Source organism: Dipodomys spectabilis, unplaced genomic scaffold (assembly GCF_019054845.1).
Source record: "Dipodomys spectabilis isolate Male_0828 unplaced genomic scaffold, ASM1905484v1 ptg000032l, whole genome shotgun sequence".
In the NCBI taxonomy this organism is placed as follows: domain Eukaryota; kingdom Metazoa; phylum Chordata; class Mammalia; order Rodentia; family Heteromyidae; genus Dipodomys; species Dipodomys spectabilis.
Window position 1 is genome coordinate 29892826 of NW_024870709.1, and position 16539 is coordinate 29909364.

Genomic DNA, 16539 nt, shown 5'->3' on the forward strand with positions numbered 1-16539 from the left:
TCAAACTTCTATGAATAACAACTGGGACGAGTCATCCCAGCAATGAGCACTTGAACCCCTGGGACTCAGCCAGTCTGGGGGACAAGGGACCATGAAGAGGAGTAAGAGGAGATGATATCACATCAGCCACTTTGTGCCTACCCTTCCAAAATTAACCAGAGCCGGGAAGTCAATAGAAGTAAGAAGCCTGCCCATCTAATGTCCAACCTGTCTACCTTTTAACTGGACAGGAATTTACATTTTTGCCTTTGTTACCTGACTTTCTCTCTATCTAGTCGCCAGATGTTAGAAGTAGCTAGGGACATTTCTACCAACTCTAGGACAGCCTGGAATGCAGGAGATAAGAACTAGCCATTCTAGCCAAGTCATCCAATTTTTAATTTTTAGCCCCAAGTCCTTCCTCTTGCCATTTATTTGCTCTCTAGTATTTTTTTCCAGCCCCTCAATACCTCATGAAACTTCCTCCAGGCTTCATCTAAGGACTCACGTCCACCAAGTGACAGCTGCTGCCTGCTACCTTCTCCCAGAGGGGACCACATCTCAGCCTTTAACCCCTACTGTCCACGCACCTTGCCAGCAGGAAGTAGCCAGAAAGAATCTTCACCCTTTTTCCTTTTTGTTCTTTTTTTAAAGTTTTTTATTGTAAAAATACTGTACAGAGGGGTTACAATTACATGAGCAAGGTAACGAGTACATTGCCTACCAAGTATTGTTGCCTCTTCCTTTGTTTTTCCCCTACCATCCCTTCCTTCCCAACTCTACAACTGTGGGGGAGGAACATACAACATGTTAAGAACAATAGCAAGAAAGAAAAATAAAACACTTGTGTCCCTATCTTGGGGTTGATTTCACTTAACATCATCTTATCTGGTCATATGTATATAGCTTTTGACCTTTTCTGCTTGTCCCAGACATATACTACTTATTGCAAATAAGGGAAACCATAGGACCTATGTTTCTTTGGGCCTGGCTTACTTCACTTAATATAATTTTTCCCAAGTCTTTCCATTTCCTAACAAATGGGATGATGTCATTGCATGAACAGATCCTACGCACCGCCAGCAAGAACTGACAAGGATCAGAAATCTTCATAATTATATTTCTTAATTGTAACTGTGCTTCCAAAATTAAATGTTCTATAGTGTGGGATTTCAAAAGATTCGGCTGCCCCTGATTTCATTTCTTTCTTTTTTTTTTTTAAAAAAATTATCAAAAGGCTTGAATGTAAGGTCTACACAGGGACACCTACCTACCTCTTGGCTAAGTTTCCACCCAGTATCTGTTACCTAGGTAACTGGCACACTTGGAAGCAGTCACCTTCCCCTCCTTCTAGGTCACATCCTGGGCTGTCTAAGAAGGGTCCTACACCCTGAGGTCAAATCTGGATGGAGTATGGCCACACCTTTCCCTCACCTAGCCACACCTCTTCCTGTCCCTGCCCTAGATAAGTCCTGGCCCAGGGGTGGGTCAGCCCCTACCTTTTTCATCCACGCCTCTCCACCATGCACAGCGGGACAGCAGTTCAGTAAATAAACTTTTCCTGCCTGAAAAAAAAAAGCCAAGAAAATGCTCAGGAGTAGTATCAATGCTCCCATCAAAAGATTCTGACTGGCATGTTGGATTAAGAAATCAGACCAGACCCAGTGTTCGCTTTGGCAGCACATATACTAAAATTGGAACGATACAGAGAAGATTAGCATGGCCCCTGCACAAGGATGCCAGGCAAATTCGTGAAGTGTTCCATATTTTTTTAGGTCCCATGGTTTCCCTTATTTGCAATAGCTAGTATATGTCAAGCAGAAAAGGTCAGATAAGTTGATATTAGGCGAAATGAACCCCAAGATAAGGACTCAAATTGTTTGCCTTTCTTGCTATTGTGTCTAACATATTTATCAGATGATTCTTTGTTGCTTTGTATGTCCCTCCCGCATGGTATAACCCTGTTTTGACTGTATTTGATGTTGGTATAATTTGTGGAAGGGAAGGGAAAAAACAAATTGTTTAAATAGGGATACAGGCGGACCCATTGCAACAATGAGATGTACAAAGATGTTATGTCAAAAAACGAACTTTACAACTTTGGGAGGAGGGGGAGATGGGAAGGGATGGGAAGGGGAAACAAAGGAGGAGGCAACCATGCTTAATAAGAAATGTACTCATTACCTAGCCCATGTGATTGTAACCTCTCTGTACGGTATTTTCACTAGAAAAAAAGGAAAAAAAAAGAAAAAGGAACTTTACAACTTTGTCCAGGGGAGGGGGAGAAGAGAGGGCAGGGATGGTAAGGGGAAACAAAGGAGAAGGCAACAATGCTTGATAAGAAATATACTCATTTCCTTGCTCATGTAATTGTAACCCCTTTGTACGGTATTTTCACAATAAAAAAAAAAGTATTAAAAAAAAAGAAATCAGACCCAGACATTTATTGTTTGCAAGAAATAAATCCATAGGCAAAGGCAAAGTAAAGGCTGAGAAATGATATTCCAAGAAAATATTGCCTTTAAAAAAGATTATCTATGTGTATGTCCAACAAAAGACTTCAAACAAAAATTACACACTACATAGGTTCTTTAATATAGATGAATGGACAAGTTATCAAGAGGATATACCAGATGTTAACATTTATACATTGAATACTAGGGCACTCCAATTCATAAAGCAAATATGAATATGAAAGCAAATAGATGCTAATACAATAATAGTTGGTGACATTAGTACTCTGTTCTCATATCATATATACAAAAATAATGAAGGAACTCTGGAATTACTGGTAGTTTCCATCACATGGACTAATATCTACCAAATATTCCACCAATAGCAACAGAATATACATTCACCTCCACAGCTCATGGAATTTTTCCCTAAATAGACCATATTTCAGGCTATAAAGCAAATGGAAACAATTATAAGAGACTTGAAATAACATTCTCTTTTTTAACCTATCACAGTAGAAGCTAAATAAGGAATAAATAGCAAAAGAAACTGCAGAAAATAATCTAAACATGGAGATGGAACAACATTCAATCTGTTGACTAATAAGGGGGATCATTAAAGAAATAAAGGGGGGAAATTTAAAAAAATTCCTAGAATTAAGTAAAAATATAAGTCCAGAAATCCACTCAAAATCAATCAGTGATCTTAAAGTAAGACCTGAACTTTTGAAACTACTATAGGTAAACAAAGGGAAAACACTTGAAGATATAGGCATAGGCAACAACTTTCTGAATAGAATTCCCAATTTCTCAGGAAATAAGAGCAAGAATGGACATATGGGAGTGCATCAAAGCTTTTACACATTATTACCATATGGAAGAGACATTCTATTAAATAGGAAATATTTTTAAAAGGTATTTATTGGAGGTTTCCAGAATATATAAAAAAAGCTCAAAATAATTGATAATCAAAAGCAGTAATTCAATTAAGTAGACAAGTGAGTTGAACAGAAAGCTCTGAAAAGAAACATCGATTGTTAATACATGAAGAAATGTTTAACATCCTTAGTCACAGTGAAAATGAAAAGGGCACTGAGATTCTGTCTCACCTCAGTCAGAATGGCCATCATCAAGGAAATAAATAACAACAAATGCTGTTATTGTTTGCCAAGTTCAAGGCCTTCAGTCCAACTCAGAAAAGAAACAGAAAAAGGGGTGATGAATTTATTCAATGTACACTATATGCTTGTACAGAAAGCTCATTTTATTCATAAATTTAATGCATGTGATTTTGACCAAGAATAAATAAACACCCAAATTTTAAATTTACATAGGCAGTTTATGCAACACAGTGTTGGAGAAAGTCTTAGTCAGCTTTGCACTATTGTCAGTTGTGTTTAAATAATTGTGTAATTTGCTGAGAGTTTTGCCACTCAAAATTTTGTGAAAACACACCTCTCAAAAAGCAAATTGTGCCTCAGGGTAAAACTTAGTTTGCTTTATTTAAGGGCCAAAGGGAAATTTTGAGAGCTGTACAAAAGCAGCACATCTTTACCAGAATCTGGGCAGTGTTATGGGGAAAATAAATCAAGCGCCACAGTGCAGTACTGAACTTTACACATCCTGGACATTTACCACTTCTTCCCAATAGTAGTCTCCTTGGCACCATGCATTCACAGACACCAGTGGTCTATAATGTGCAAATACCACAGTGGATCTGCTTCATACAATTAACTCATGCTAGTAAAAACAAAGAGCCAGATGAAAAGGGAATTAAACAAGTCGATTCTCACAATTGCAATGAGTCAGGAAAAAGGGAGAAATTGAATTTTTGCAAGAAAAATTATTTTTTCTCTTTTATCTATTCTAGTCTCTAATGGTGAGAGCAATGACACCACAGAGGAAAGCATGGTAATGTAGCTAACTATTTACAACATGAGGATGCTACCTCAGAAGGGAACTGAAGCTCTGGGAATGTGGCTTAGAAAGTGCTTGGCTAGAATGTATGAAGCCTTGGGTTTGATTCCTCAGTATCACATAAAGAGAAAAATCCAGAAGTGGTACTGTGGCTCAAGTGGTAGAGGACTAGCTTTGAGCAAAAGAACCTCAGGAATAGTGCCCAGGCCCTGAGTTCAAGCCCCAGGACTGGCGCTCTCTCTTCTCTCTTCTCTGTATATATATATATATATATATGCAATTGAAGTTCTGACTAATTTTCCTATCACCACACAAGACATAGAATTTTTTAAAAGGCAGGGGAATTGAAGGACAATTAGAAGAAAAAAATACAATTAAGCTTTCTCACTACCTGTAATTAATAGACTCTTCATGCTTAAATAAATGGTTGTTCCTCTAGTCTCCTACTGTTATTTACAGAGAAAATAGTAATTGCCAATGTGCATGTGAGGGTGCTGTAATATACATATTTTTCAGATAAAATCATGAACGATGGCATTTTACTGAAGTAAGAAGAACAAAGAAATAGATAAAATGGAGCAAAGCCGACCGCAACTTCTACCCAGACTACTCACCACTGAGATTCTGTATTTTTCCAGTTATTTCTAGGTCCTTTGGTGATAGAGAATTCACATTCAAATCATAGGTTGATTGCATATTTCATTTTAGCTGTAAACCTTATCATCATATAAATAAGAGCTAGAAACAGGATAAACTTGTTTTCCATTGCAAACTCCCAAGAAAACCTAGCATGCAGATTAAAGTTGACTGATAAAACTTAGAATGTGGTGCAATTTATTTTATAACTGTTTCCTGGATCTTTGGGTACAAAGATTGCAAGTGATAGCTTGAACTTCCTCAAACGCACCTTCTACTGAACAACAGACTTATAGTCCCCTTTCTTGTTTGTAGTCTCTTGCAGACAGGCCACATGCTAGGAAATGAAGACAAACCTCAACATCCACTGATGGCATCTCACTTTTCTGCATTGCCAGACCTGACAGTTCTACCACAATAGAAACTTATCCATTCTCTTTTCCATTGCTATAGTTTGTAATAAATTGCTGATAAAGTCGTTAATGAGGTGGGGGTCTCATATAATGCAGTCAGGAGGTAATTCGTTTTGTTTTCTTACAAATTACCCAATGTATTCTATTACAACAGTGCAAAAACCAGATGGAGACATTCAATATTACATTATTACATTCATTCTTCAAGACATAAAGCCTCTCTCACTGACCTGCTACCTATATTAAGATGACAAATGCCTACATACCAGATTCCAGGTCAACATAAAGAATTATCACTTCATTCATCCATCACTGGTGTAGTCAGCCAAGAAGACTCTACCACATTTCCACCAAGAACTCAGAAGAAATATACTACTAGCAGCAATTCAAAATCTGATCAACTGATAATGACTGGCAGCAGTTATGAATAGAAACCAACTTATGACAAGGTTAACAGGACAAAAACCAGAACAATTGGCTGCATTTTGCTAATTGCTATGTCTAAACTGTGTTTAACTCCACTATATTTGTATATATGTTTATAGATGTACTTATGTATTTTTTCAAATAAACAAAATTTTAGCTCATAAATTAGAACCTTCCTTTTGCTCCTTCTAACATTGTCTTTTATAAGAAAGTGCTTACTCTTTATGAACCTGAAATATGTCAGTGTTTTTCTGAAATCACCTTGACTTTCACCAGAGGAACACACATCACACCCATGCCAAGTTCTTTCCAGAGGTAAGCAGGCCACAGCCAACTCCTCATTAGTTTCAAAGGGAGGGAGGGAATTCAAGCAATTATCTGTATTACAGAGGGCAGGCCCTGATCATTCATACCAAGAACATGCTGGGTCACTCTCCATTTCCTGCCTCCCTTCCCCACTGAAGGAAAAGATTCTGCAGCCATATGACCACAACCCTGGCACACAATTCTATCAGAAAACCTTGTCCTTGTGCTATGGCAGTTGAACGATCTTCAGGTTTTTCTTTAGTGAATGGAAAATAAGTAGTCATTGCATTGCCAAGAAAGTTTTCCTATTCATCCCTAGTCTCCCCCAAGCAGTTTCAGCTTCATTTTATTTTTGTGAAGAAATACTGTGATAAAGCCAAATTCATGGCTTTTTTTTTGGAGGCCTAACAATCTCATATACCTGAGTGTTAGGAGAGCACACAAGGGCACATTCCTAAATAAGAACATTTCATGGCATTGCTGGGCAGACCCTGTACCAAAGACCCTAAATCCAGTGTCATGACATTTCTTAAATTGTGGCTAGCATTGAAACCACTTAACTGGACTTAGCCCTGAAACAGCTATTTCAGCATAAATAAGAAAACTCTGGAGCTACTAACAATTCATGCTTCTCATGTTCAGTTCTAAGTATATTGAGTATAAGCAACTTTTAGTCTCTCCTTCAAAAGAGATCTTTGTAACCTCCCCTAAGGTAATGTTTATTGTTGGTGACCTGATCAACTTACCTTACAGAACTACACAGATTTCATTTGGCATAAATAAGAAAATACAGCCTGTATGCACCCAGTTTTAATAATGAAAGGATGATGTCTGTCTGTGCCAGGAACTATTATTTTTAATTATATAATGTTTTTGATGTAGAACACAGACATCACTATTAATTATCATACAATTAGTGATATTCTATCTCACACCAACTTACAAGAACTGTTTGTGAACAGCTTTTTAAAATTTTTTTATTATCTTTAAGTAGTTGTACAAAGAAGTTCCTATTCTATAAAACAGTATATGAGTACAAAGTGTCTGACAACATTGTCACCCATCTCTCTTAACCCATCCCTTCCCTCACTCTTTTTCTTTAATTGAGATTAGGTGATTACATAAATTTCACATATTTCACAATATTGTGGAATAGTGATACTTAGAGTCACAAACACATTTTTCCTTTCACAAGGCTAATTGTCATTATCGTGGTCTATACAGTGTGTGAATTCTATGAGCTTTGACATTACAAGTTATTTTTCCACATCAGGTGATGTTTACAATTCTTTCCTTTGGCTTAGTGTGGGCTGTTCCCACTTATTCTGTTCCTCCTCCTGGCTTCCCTCTGTTGTGTGCATAGATCTACCATATATATGGTCTAGAACATGGAGTCATTTAGCAATGATATGACAAAATGGGTGGCTGACCTTTATTTCTTGAGTCCTGTTTGCCATATAGGAACTATTCTTTTAAGTGCTTGCTTCATAGGCATCCTATAAGGGGGTGGCTAATATTACATTATTCAATCCCTTTTAACTCATTTCTCCCAGAGCCAGACCTCATTTAAAAGCTATGAGGAAAAAAATCTCAATATGGAAACAGAACCTCTCCTTCCCCAGCCAAACATTCAGCTTAAAGTTCTTTGTCATCCTGCCATGTTCCCATAAATTTAGGTTAGTGATGGATCAAAATAGCCATTTAATGAGAAATGAAAAGATCTTCATGCTTTGGGGAAGAATTAGGAAACATCTTCTCTAAAATTGCCCTCTATCTGAACAAACTACAAATCTTCCTTCTCTGGTTTTTGGTCCCAATTCTTATTGTAAACTTGCAAAAAGCAGCCAAAAGCCCTCCTGCAACTTCCTGAATGCTGTGCTGCCTTGAGATTTCCTCTGACAGATCAACTAGTCTATTATCTTTCAACTCAGCCTCACATATAGTTGGGACATGGACAAGGGAAGCCACATTCTTTGCCATGATGCACGTGGAAGTCTTCTAATTTGATTCCCAAGAGTCCTTATTTTCACCGGAAACCTCAGGAGCATAATCTTTATTTTCTGAATTGCTATCATCAGCATTCTGGTCTCCCCAGCCCTAGCCAGAATAGCCCATTCAGATCTACTGACAGTCTTCTAGGGCACTTCTAGTTTATTTCTCCAAACATTTCCAAGCTTCTTCCACAAACCAATTCCGAAGGTTTCTGAGCCACATCATTAGGTACAGTCACAGCAATGACCCCATTGCTTGGTAGCAATTTTTCCATGCCATGGGCTTTCTCTTACTACTAAAAGATACCTAAGATAATCAAAACACGTTTGGCCCATACTTCATACTTTCAGAAGTTTTAGAGCTGGGACAATTGGTTCTGATGCATGAAGGCTTGTGGTGGGGAGGTAGCATATTGTAAAAAAAGAGATTAAGTGAGGAAGCTTCTTAGACAGCATAGCAGCTTGGAAACAAATTGTGGCAGGCAGGACCTCAAGATCTCTTCCAGTGGAACACAAGGCAGAGAAAGCTGATCACCTCAGGGCAACTGGGAAACAAAGACATGTCAAGGTTTTGATAACCTCTTAAATAGGACACCTCTAATGAGGAGACGTCCTTCTACTAGGTTCCTCTTCTTAAACATTCTAACATCTCCCCAAGCCTTAGTCCATAAGCCTTTGGGAGACATTTAAAGTCTGAACTATAGCATTTTATTTTATCCCTTCCATCAAGTGCCAACAATTTGCACCCTCACTCACCTCACCTATAACCTACCCACTCCTTTCACCCTCCCACTAGCCGGATCATCTCTTCCTATGTCTGCATAGTTCCCTGCTGATTCTCTCCTCTGTAGGGTTAGCCAAGGTATTTCCATTACTTTAAAGCCCCCTCCACCTTAATGTTCAGCCTGACAGCATACAATTAGTTGCTAATTTTAAGCTTACTACTGAGGCAAGGATGAATACATAAGGATTAACCAGATCATGGAGCTCAGACTGCATTTTTAAAGAAAATTCCTTCTCTGCTTTTAGTTTTGTGGAGTTATCATTTTATTATGTTCCTTCAGCCAAAGTCCACTCAAGTCTGACAGTCCCAGAGACTTCTTGGGTTTGTTATTTGTAATGACTGAATTAATGCAATCAGTGTAGTTGGAGGCCCTGGCAGAGACAATGGGGTTTGGGGTAGTAGTGGCAGTCAAGAGAGGATCCAGTGTCGACTATTCCATGCACTTGATACTGGCCACTAGCCTCCTTGCCTTTTAGTGGCTCTTAAGAGTTCCCACTGCAACTAGGATTGACATCATCAAACCCAGCACAGACCAGGTTGGTCCCCAAAGAGCTGACTCACCAACCCTGGAAACCAGGGGTGCCAATATTGGCCCCATTGGCTGCATGAGATCAAAGAGAAAGCATTCAAAGGCAAATGGACTCCTAAGTAAAAAGGAAGTAGAGGCAGCAAATGAGTGTTCTGTCCAGTTCTTTTTTTCTGGCACTTGACACTTTCTCCCATTCAAAGTGCCTGTTGTTACTTGCTTCTCCCTCGATCTTTCTGGCTTAGAAAGTGTGAAAATCTGTACCACTATGTACTTATATTAAATTCTAAAAGTAACCTAACTAGAGAGAGGGGTGATAAGGAGGATACACAGAAGAAAACTGAGGAAAGCTAGAGGTGCTTGCTGATGTGTTCTTCTTACGTGCTGTTAGACCTAGGTTCAGATCTCTGCATTAGTCATTGTGGTAACTATGGCTGTGCAATAGATGCCCTTTCCAGAGAACTTGCCATTCAGCTATAAGATGTGCATTATCTCATAGCCATCTTTGTAGTGTCTGTGAGAGCTGCTGTAGTTGGCCCTGAGCCCACACAAGCCCCCAGGCTGCCTTCATGCAAAACCTGGGCACAGCACAGTTACTGGTCAATTCTACCCAATAGAGAACTTCTTTTTCAGCAGTCTTTGTGCTAGAGATGAAATGCTTAATTCTGCCCTGCCGGCCAGGGTGACTTCTATCCACTTCCCTTTCCCCTCACCTGTTCTTTTCCCTGGTGTCAGACTTGAACTTCAGCCTGAGCTTTTACTGTTCCATCCTACTTGCAATTCCCTTACCTTTCAAGGTGTTACCTCTCTTGTCCTAATTCCTTCCTGGAATTCTGTTCCAAGACAATCCACTAAACACAATTGATTGACCAAATTTTGTGTCCCTATCCCTAAAAGTAAAGACACCATATTTTGTGATGTGTCAATAGGCATCAACTTACACATGGATTCTCAGATATTGGAAGCATCTAACAGTAAAATGAAGCAGCTGAGTGGAGAGTCGGGGGTCATAGAAACTGTCTTCACCTTTATGATCACCAAAATTGTCTTTATTTTTGCTGTATTGGGGATTAATGTTAGGGCATGGGCTTGCTAGGTAGGTGCTTTACTAATTGATCCACATCTTCAGACCTTTTAGCTCTGCTTATTTCTGAGATAGTACCTCAATTTGCACCCAGGCTGGACTGGGCCACAATTCTATTTTAACTCCTCACTATAGCAAGAGCAATGGCAGGTACTTCTATGCCTAACTATAGGTTTAGATGGAGTTTTGCAAACTTTTTTGCCCTGGCTGTCCTGAAATCATGATCTTCCTGATCTTGGCCTCTCAATTAGCTAGGATTATAGGCAAGAGACATCACATAGGTGTCAAAGTTTCTAATCTTGTATCTTTCTTTATGTCATATTTTTCTAGGGGAGAAAATAAGATTCAGTTTCTAGGATCTAGAAAGCTGTAAATATGGAGATAAATATGCAGTGGAAGAAGTCATAAAACTATTTTAGGGTGAGGTCATACTTGATTCCCTTTCCAACGTATAGTTCTATTCTTCCCAAAAGATTTTTCTAGGAAAAGAAAGGCATCTGTGATGGTCTATTGAAGGTTTGATGGTTTGATCATCTTGATGGTAAAGGAAGATGAACTGAATTGATTTAGTATGAACCTTTAATATTTCTAAACTAGGTATTAATATAAAGAATTATGGTACCTTCTAATGTTTCTTTCAATTTAGAGGATTTAGTCTCACAGAATTAGATATTATCTAATTCTGGAGTTGAAAATCATCGTGTAGTTGATCAGATCTACTCAAAGCATTGTGAACACACGTGGAAGGCACTGAGTAATGCCCCTCTACAATAGTACACGAGAAATATTAAGGTCATTGCAATGAAGAAACAAAGGGAAGACATAATACAACAATAATTACTTCCTTGGACTCAAAAAATTAACCCCCCCCCCCATGGAGGATGGGAAGGGATGGGAAAAGGAAACAAAGGAGGAGGCTACAATGCTTGATAAGAAATGTACTCATTATCTAGCCCATGTAATTGTAACCCCTCTGTACAGTATTTCACAATTAAAAAAATAATTACTTCCTTGGGACAATGAAAATCAAAGAAGTGTAGAATTTGTAATTTCTAGAATTCATTTGTTCCTATAATTCTATCATGAAAGAGAAAACAAGGAGAAGCGATAGGAAAATTAAACGAATCCCCTAAACATTAGTATTAAATGGCATTTTACTACCTTATGAGGAGTTTCCCCACTCTCCTCAAGAAAAAGAGCAGAATAGCAAACTTTCCTGCTCCTAAAGTGTTTACTTACTGTGCTCTCTCTCTTCAGTGGTTTTGATATACCTCACGTGGTCTAAAGAAGTATCAGACAAACTCATCTTCGAAAGAAAGAACCACTTAGTCTGCAATAAAAGCTGTGCAAGTAGCTCATTTCATCTTAATTAGCCTGCAGTGATGTGTCTGAAGCACTCTGCTTTCTTATCAACACCATGCCTCCTGCTGTAAGGAGGAAGACATTGATGTTTCTAACAGCTCAGCTCTGCAAACCAGAATCAGGACCACAGATCCTGCATTAGTGTTGTCAAAGGAGCTGTGAAATTGGACACCTAAAACAAGCCTGTCTTTGCACTGGAATAAGCTGTATTGGTTCACCATAAGAGGGCTAGAAAGGGACTCTTGGCAGCTATGTTCAGCAACTCAAACCTGTGTGTCCACTGTGTGTAAGACGGCACTGAGCTTTAGTGTGTGGACAGTATTGATGTTAGGGGATCTGTGTGCTTCACTAGAAAGAACAAAGAAGAAAGGCTATAAAGTCGAAGCACTGATGATGATTTTGACTTTTTTTAAAGAGGTTCTTTATTACATATAAAAAGTCTAGCTGGACACTGGTGGCTCATGCCTATAATCATAGTTATTCCGGATGCTAAGCTCTAAGGATCATGGTTTAAAGTCCTCCAGGGTGGAACAGCCTGCAAGACTGTTATCTCCACAAAAACTAAGAAAAAAGCCAGAAGGGGAGCTGTGGCTCCAGTGGTAGAGTGCTAGCCACGAGCAAAAGAAACTCAGGGACAGCACCCAGACCCTGAGTTTACCAACCAGTTACATTACTGAGACCAATGTCAGTCCACAGGTTATATCCAGACAAACCTCAGAAGCTTCCCTTTAGTAATTGTTTCCACCTGTCACCAGGAATAGAGTTCTCAGTGACCCTGGGTCTGTGTACAATCAGGAAACACAGTGGGAAGATTCTCTGGACTAGGGAGTCAGCTTCTGTGTAATCTTCTGGAGGTGGCCAACCTAAGTCTCTACAACACTCACTTCATTTACATGTCATTCTCACTCAGCCTCTCAGGAAGCCATCTTTCTGAAAGCACTGCAAATACTATGTGTGAAAAACTAAGGAAGGTATAAATAGCTTTCCACTTCTAATTGCACTTGCCAGCTCACATTTTGTTCTCTACTAGATCTGTAAAGGGACAGGCCTCACTCTCTGACAGCACAGAGCCCTGGGAGGTGAGTCAGAGTCTACTGCTGAGGGTGATCTACGCTTCAGAGCACCTCAGAGGCCCTTTCAGGCTGGAAGGATGGAGCTGCCACAGGTAGAGCCCAGTCATGCACACAGGGGTGATTTCCGGGAGTACCTGAAAGGTCAGCTCTTTGATGCTTCACTCCAGTCTGTGAATTTCTTTCTAGACCTCATCATTGCAATGGGGCTTGCTGTTCAATTTACCTTCCAGTGCATGCACCTGCAAACAAGCCATGATGTCAGACCACACACAAATGACAAGGCTGCGCTGTTAGCTGTGAAATGGACGATGATTTGAAATAGACTGAAACAATCCAAGGAAGATGTGTCTGTCTTTTTTCCCACTGGGAACAGAACAAGGCAAACTTTGAGAAGACTCCCTCACTCCAGTGAGTTGGCTGAACTCTATGAGCTCATAAAAGAACTGCTAAGAATCTGAAGAATGTCCCACACTCAAATGGGTGTATAGTCACATGGGCCCATACTCCTGGAGACTGGCTGCATGCAGCAGTCCTGAGTATTTACCCAGTCCACTCCTTGATCTTAAGCTTCTTCCATATTCAACTCAGACTCTAAAGAAATCAGACCTAAGGCGTCCATCACACACAGCTATACAGCCCCACTTTGTGGAAGAGGAAGAGTTATAGGCTGGAACGGCCTGTGACTATACAGAGTTAAACCGATAGGATCAGCCTAGCATTCATTCAGCCAGGTGCCTGCTGCTGTGTGCGATAAGCCAAATCTAGAGATCGAGCCATGGACCAAAACAGACAGAAACCTCTTCCTTACACCCTGACATATGCTATGAAGAACAATTGACAGGATGGGGGCCAGGAAGTTAGTTGGGTAAGACTGGGGGCTGTGGTATCGTATGTGATGGAGGGTTTCATGGGTGAGACAGGGTGAGGGTACTAAGCCACCAAAGCCATGGTGAGGGCCTCACCTGCATGACCGCATCTTAATTCCCAAAGCCTGCCCCTTCTACATATCATGCGCATATATATGCATTTGAGAATTAAATTGTTTAAGCGGTTTCAATTCTATTTTCCTGTCAAAAAGCATTTTCAGGTGGAATTATTTGACCTCAAGGATTTGCTTTAATGAAGCAGTTTTGCACCTGGAAGTACGTTAGTCACTTTAAAAACCAAAACAAAAAGATGCCTTTAAGATAGGAATTAAAATAAAAAGAGTTAAAGTTCTTTTCGGAGAATTTAAAATAATTACATAGTCTTACCAAATAATGATATTTTGAAATATAAGTAAAATTTGCTTTTTTTTTTTTGTCCTTAAGATGTATCTCATGAGGGATATGTAGACCAAAGCCTGTGCTCAGAAGCCGCTGGGAGTAATTTCTGTTTGTATATGTTCTATGCCCTTGCTTTGGTACATAGGCAGCTTCACAGGCTTCAGTTGGGATTAAAATTGGAACGATTTCTAGTATTTTGATCTTTGACTTAAACTTCTTTTGAAAATTTGAAGCATGTAAATGACTTATTTTACTATGCCATCAAAACAACCAAATATGAGGCATTCAGAAAGTCAAACTTTCATCTCTGTTCTCCTAAGAATAGTATTTTTATTGGATTTTTATGGATTCTAAATAGATTTACATAAATAAATATTATAATGAATAAACTATTCATACAGTTTTGCTTATAAGTACTATTATAATTTATGATAGAATTATTGTTCAATTTGTAATTAATAAAATACATTGATATGTAATTTATTAGATTTTATATTAAACTATAAATGATATACAAATATTCATATTTATAAACATAGTTTTATATTTATTATTGAAAACATAAGATACTATGTACATATTTTTAACTTTTAAATTTTTTATTGCATAAAAGAGTATGTGCCTTCACAGTGCTTTGCAATTTACTATCACATTGCTTTGCAATTTACTATCACATTGTTAGAGACTATGTGTGTGTGTAAGACCTGCAGGACCTAAGCTAGCACACATTTTCATTTCTACCCTATAGCATTGTTATAGGAATGTCTGCAAATGTGTGCTGATATTTCACTGTTTGCACGTATCAAAACCACACATTGGTAGTCCAGTATATGGATGTAGCATAAGTGTATAAAAATGATACATTATTTTTTAATTATTATTTTTGCCAGTGCTAGGGCTTGAACTCTGGGCCAAGGCACTGTCCCTGAGCTCCTTTTGTTCAAGACTAGTGTTCTACCACTTGAGCCATAACACCACTTCTTTTTCTGTGATTAATTGGAGATAAGAGTCTCATAGACTTTATTGTCCTGACTGGCTTGAACCCCGATCCTCAGATCTCAGCCTCCTTAGTAGTTAGGATTACAGACGTGAGCCACCAGCACTTGGCTGATGCATTATTTTTCAAAGGCCCTTTTGAACTATCTAATTCTTGCTGGGCCTGGTTTGAAAAAACAAACAAACTATTCTTTCCTTCTTTGTAGTGTGTATCATAAGCTGTGTACATAGTCACTGAAATTGGTTTAATAACTTAGACTAGGTATATTAGACCATGTCTAGATAGCCTGAAAGCTGCCCAGAGAGAAGTAGAAAGATTGAATTCTGTGGCTGGCCTAGCACAAGCATACGACTTTACCTATAAAAAGAAAACTGAAGCTTAAAAGGGGTCAGACATGGCTCATATGATATGGTATTGACAGCTTATGGTATTGACAAGCCCCTTCCTCCTTAAAAAGGAAAAGAATTTGCTGGGTGCTGGTGGCTCATGCTGTAATCTTAGCTACTCAGGAGGCTGAGATCTGAGGATCATAGTTCAAAGCCAGCCCAGGCAAGGAAAGTCTGTGAGACTCTTATTTCCAATAAACCACTTGGAAAACTAGAAGTGGCACTGTGTGGCTCAAGTGGTAGAGTGCTCATCTTGAGCTGAAGAGCTGAGGGACAGCACCCAGGCCCAGAGTTCAAGTCCTACAACTGACAAAAAAAAAGGGAAAAGAATTTAATACTTTTTAACCATAGGTATTTCTATGTGTTTAAAAGCTTTATATAATAGATTTTACATCATTACTGTCAGCTTTTGTTTTAGCTGCACTAAGTCTTTGTAAATCATGGATTGGTTTTGCTTTTCTTCAGCTGTTAGGAAATGGCATTCTCAGCAGAGTAAATGACAGGAGTAGAGGCACAGAAGCAAAACTTCAAGGTTGCATTGGAGTTAGTGGGTCATGCTACCTGTTGAGAACAAGAACTAGTACAGAACAGGAGAACGAGAGAAGGCCCAGCTGATTCAGAGTGATAAAAGTCGTACTCACTGACCTAAATTGAAGCAAGGATGAATGGATTTATTGAGATTAGACACCCTTGGAGATCTGGCAGTGCTATTAGCAAAAGTGAAGAGCAGAGATGTCATATACTGTGACACTGCAGGACAATAGGACTTTGAATTGGGGGGGTTCTTATGCTTTCATATTTACATTTCTGGATTTGCCTTCTGTTCCCCAGCAGGAAAGTCTGTTCTGTTTCATCCGTTCTTTTCTGCAAGTCTTCCATTGTCTGCTCCATCTTTTTCCCCATCCTCTCCAAGCATGCAGGTCAGTGCTTCTGAGAGGTGT

The 16539-nt window shown here is 39.0% G+C and overlaps 1 protein-coding gene and 1 non-coding gene across 2 annotated transcripts in view; both read left to right on the plus strand.

Moving 5' to 3' along the window:
• Hhla2 (HERV-H LTR-associating 2) overlaps positions 1-16213 on the plus strand; it is a 40215-nt gene extending 24002 nt beyond the window's left edge. The window contains 2 exon segments of the mRNA XM_042676861.1: positions 10361-10491; positions 16064-16213. Of these exon segments, the coding sequence (XP_042532795.1) occupies positions 10361-10491; positions 16064-16213 (281 nt within the window).
• Positions 1644-1750, plus strand: LOC122105709. Its single transcript, XR_006147069.1, has one exon. It is a non-coding gene; the product is annotated as a U6 spliceosomal RNA (small nuclear RNA).
• Positions 16214-16539: the final 326 nt, after the last annotated feature.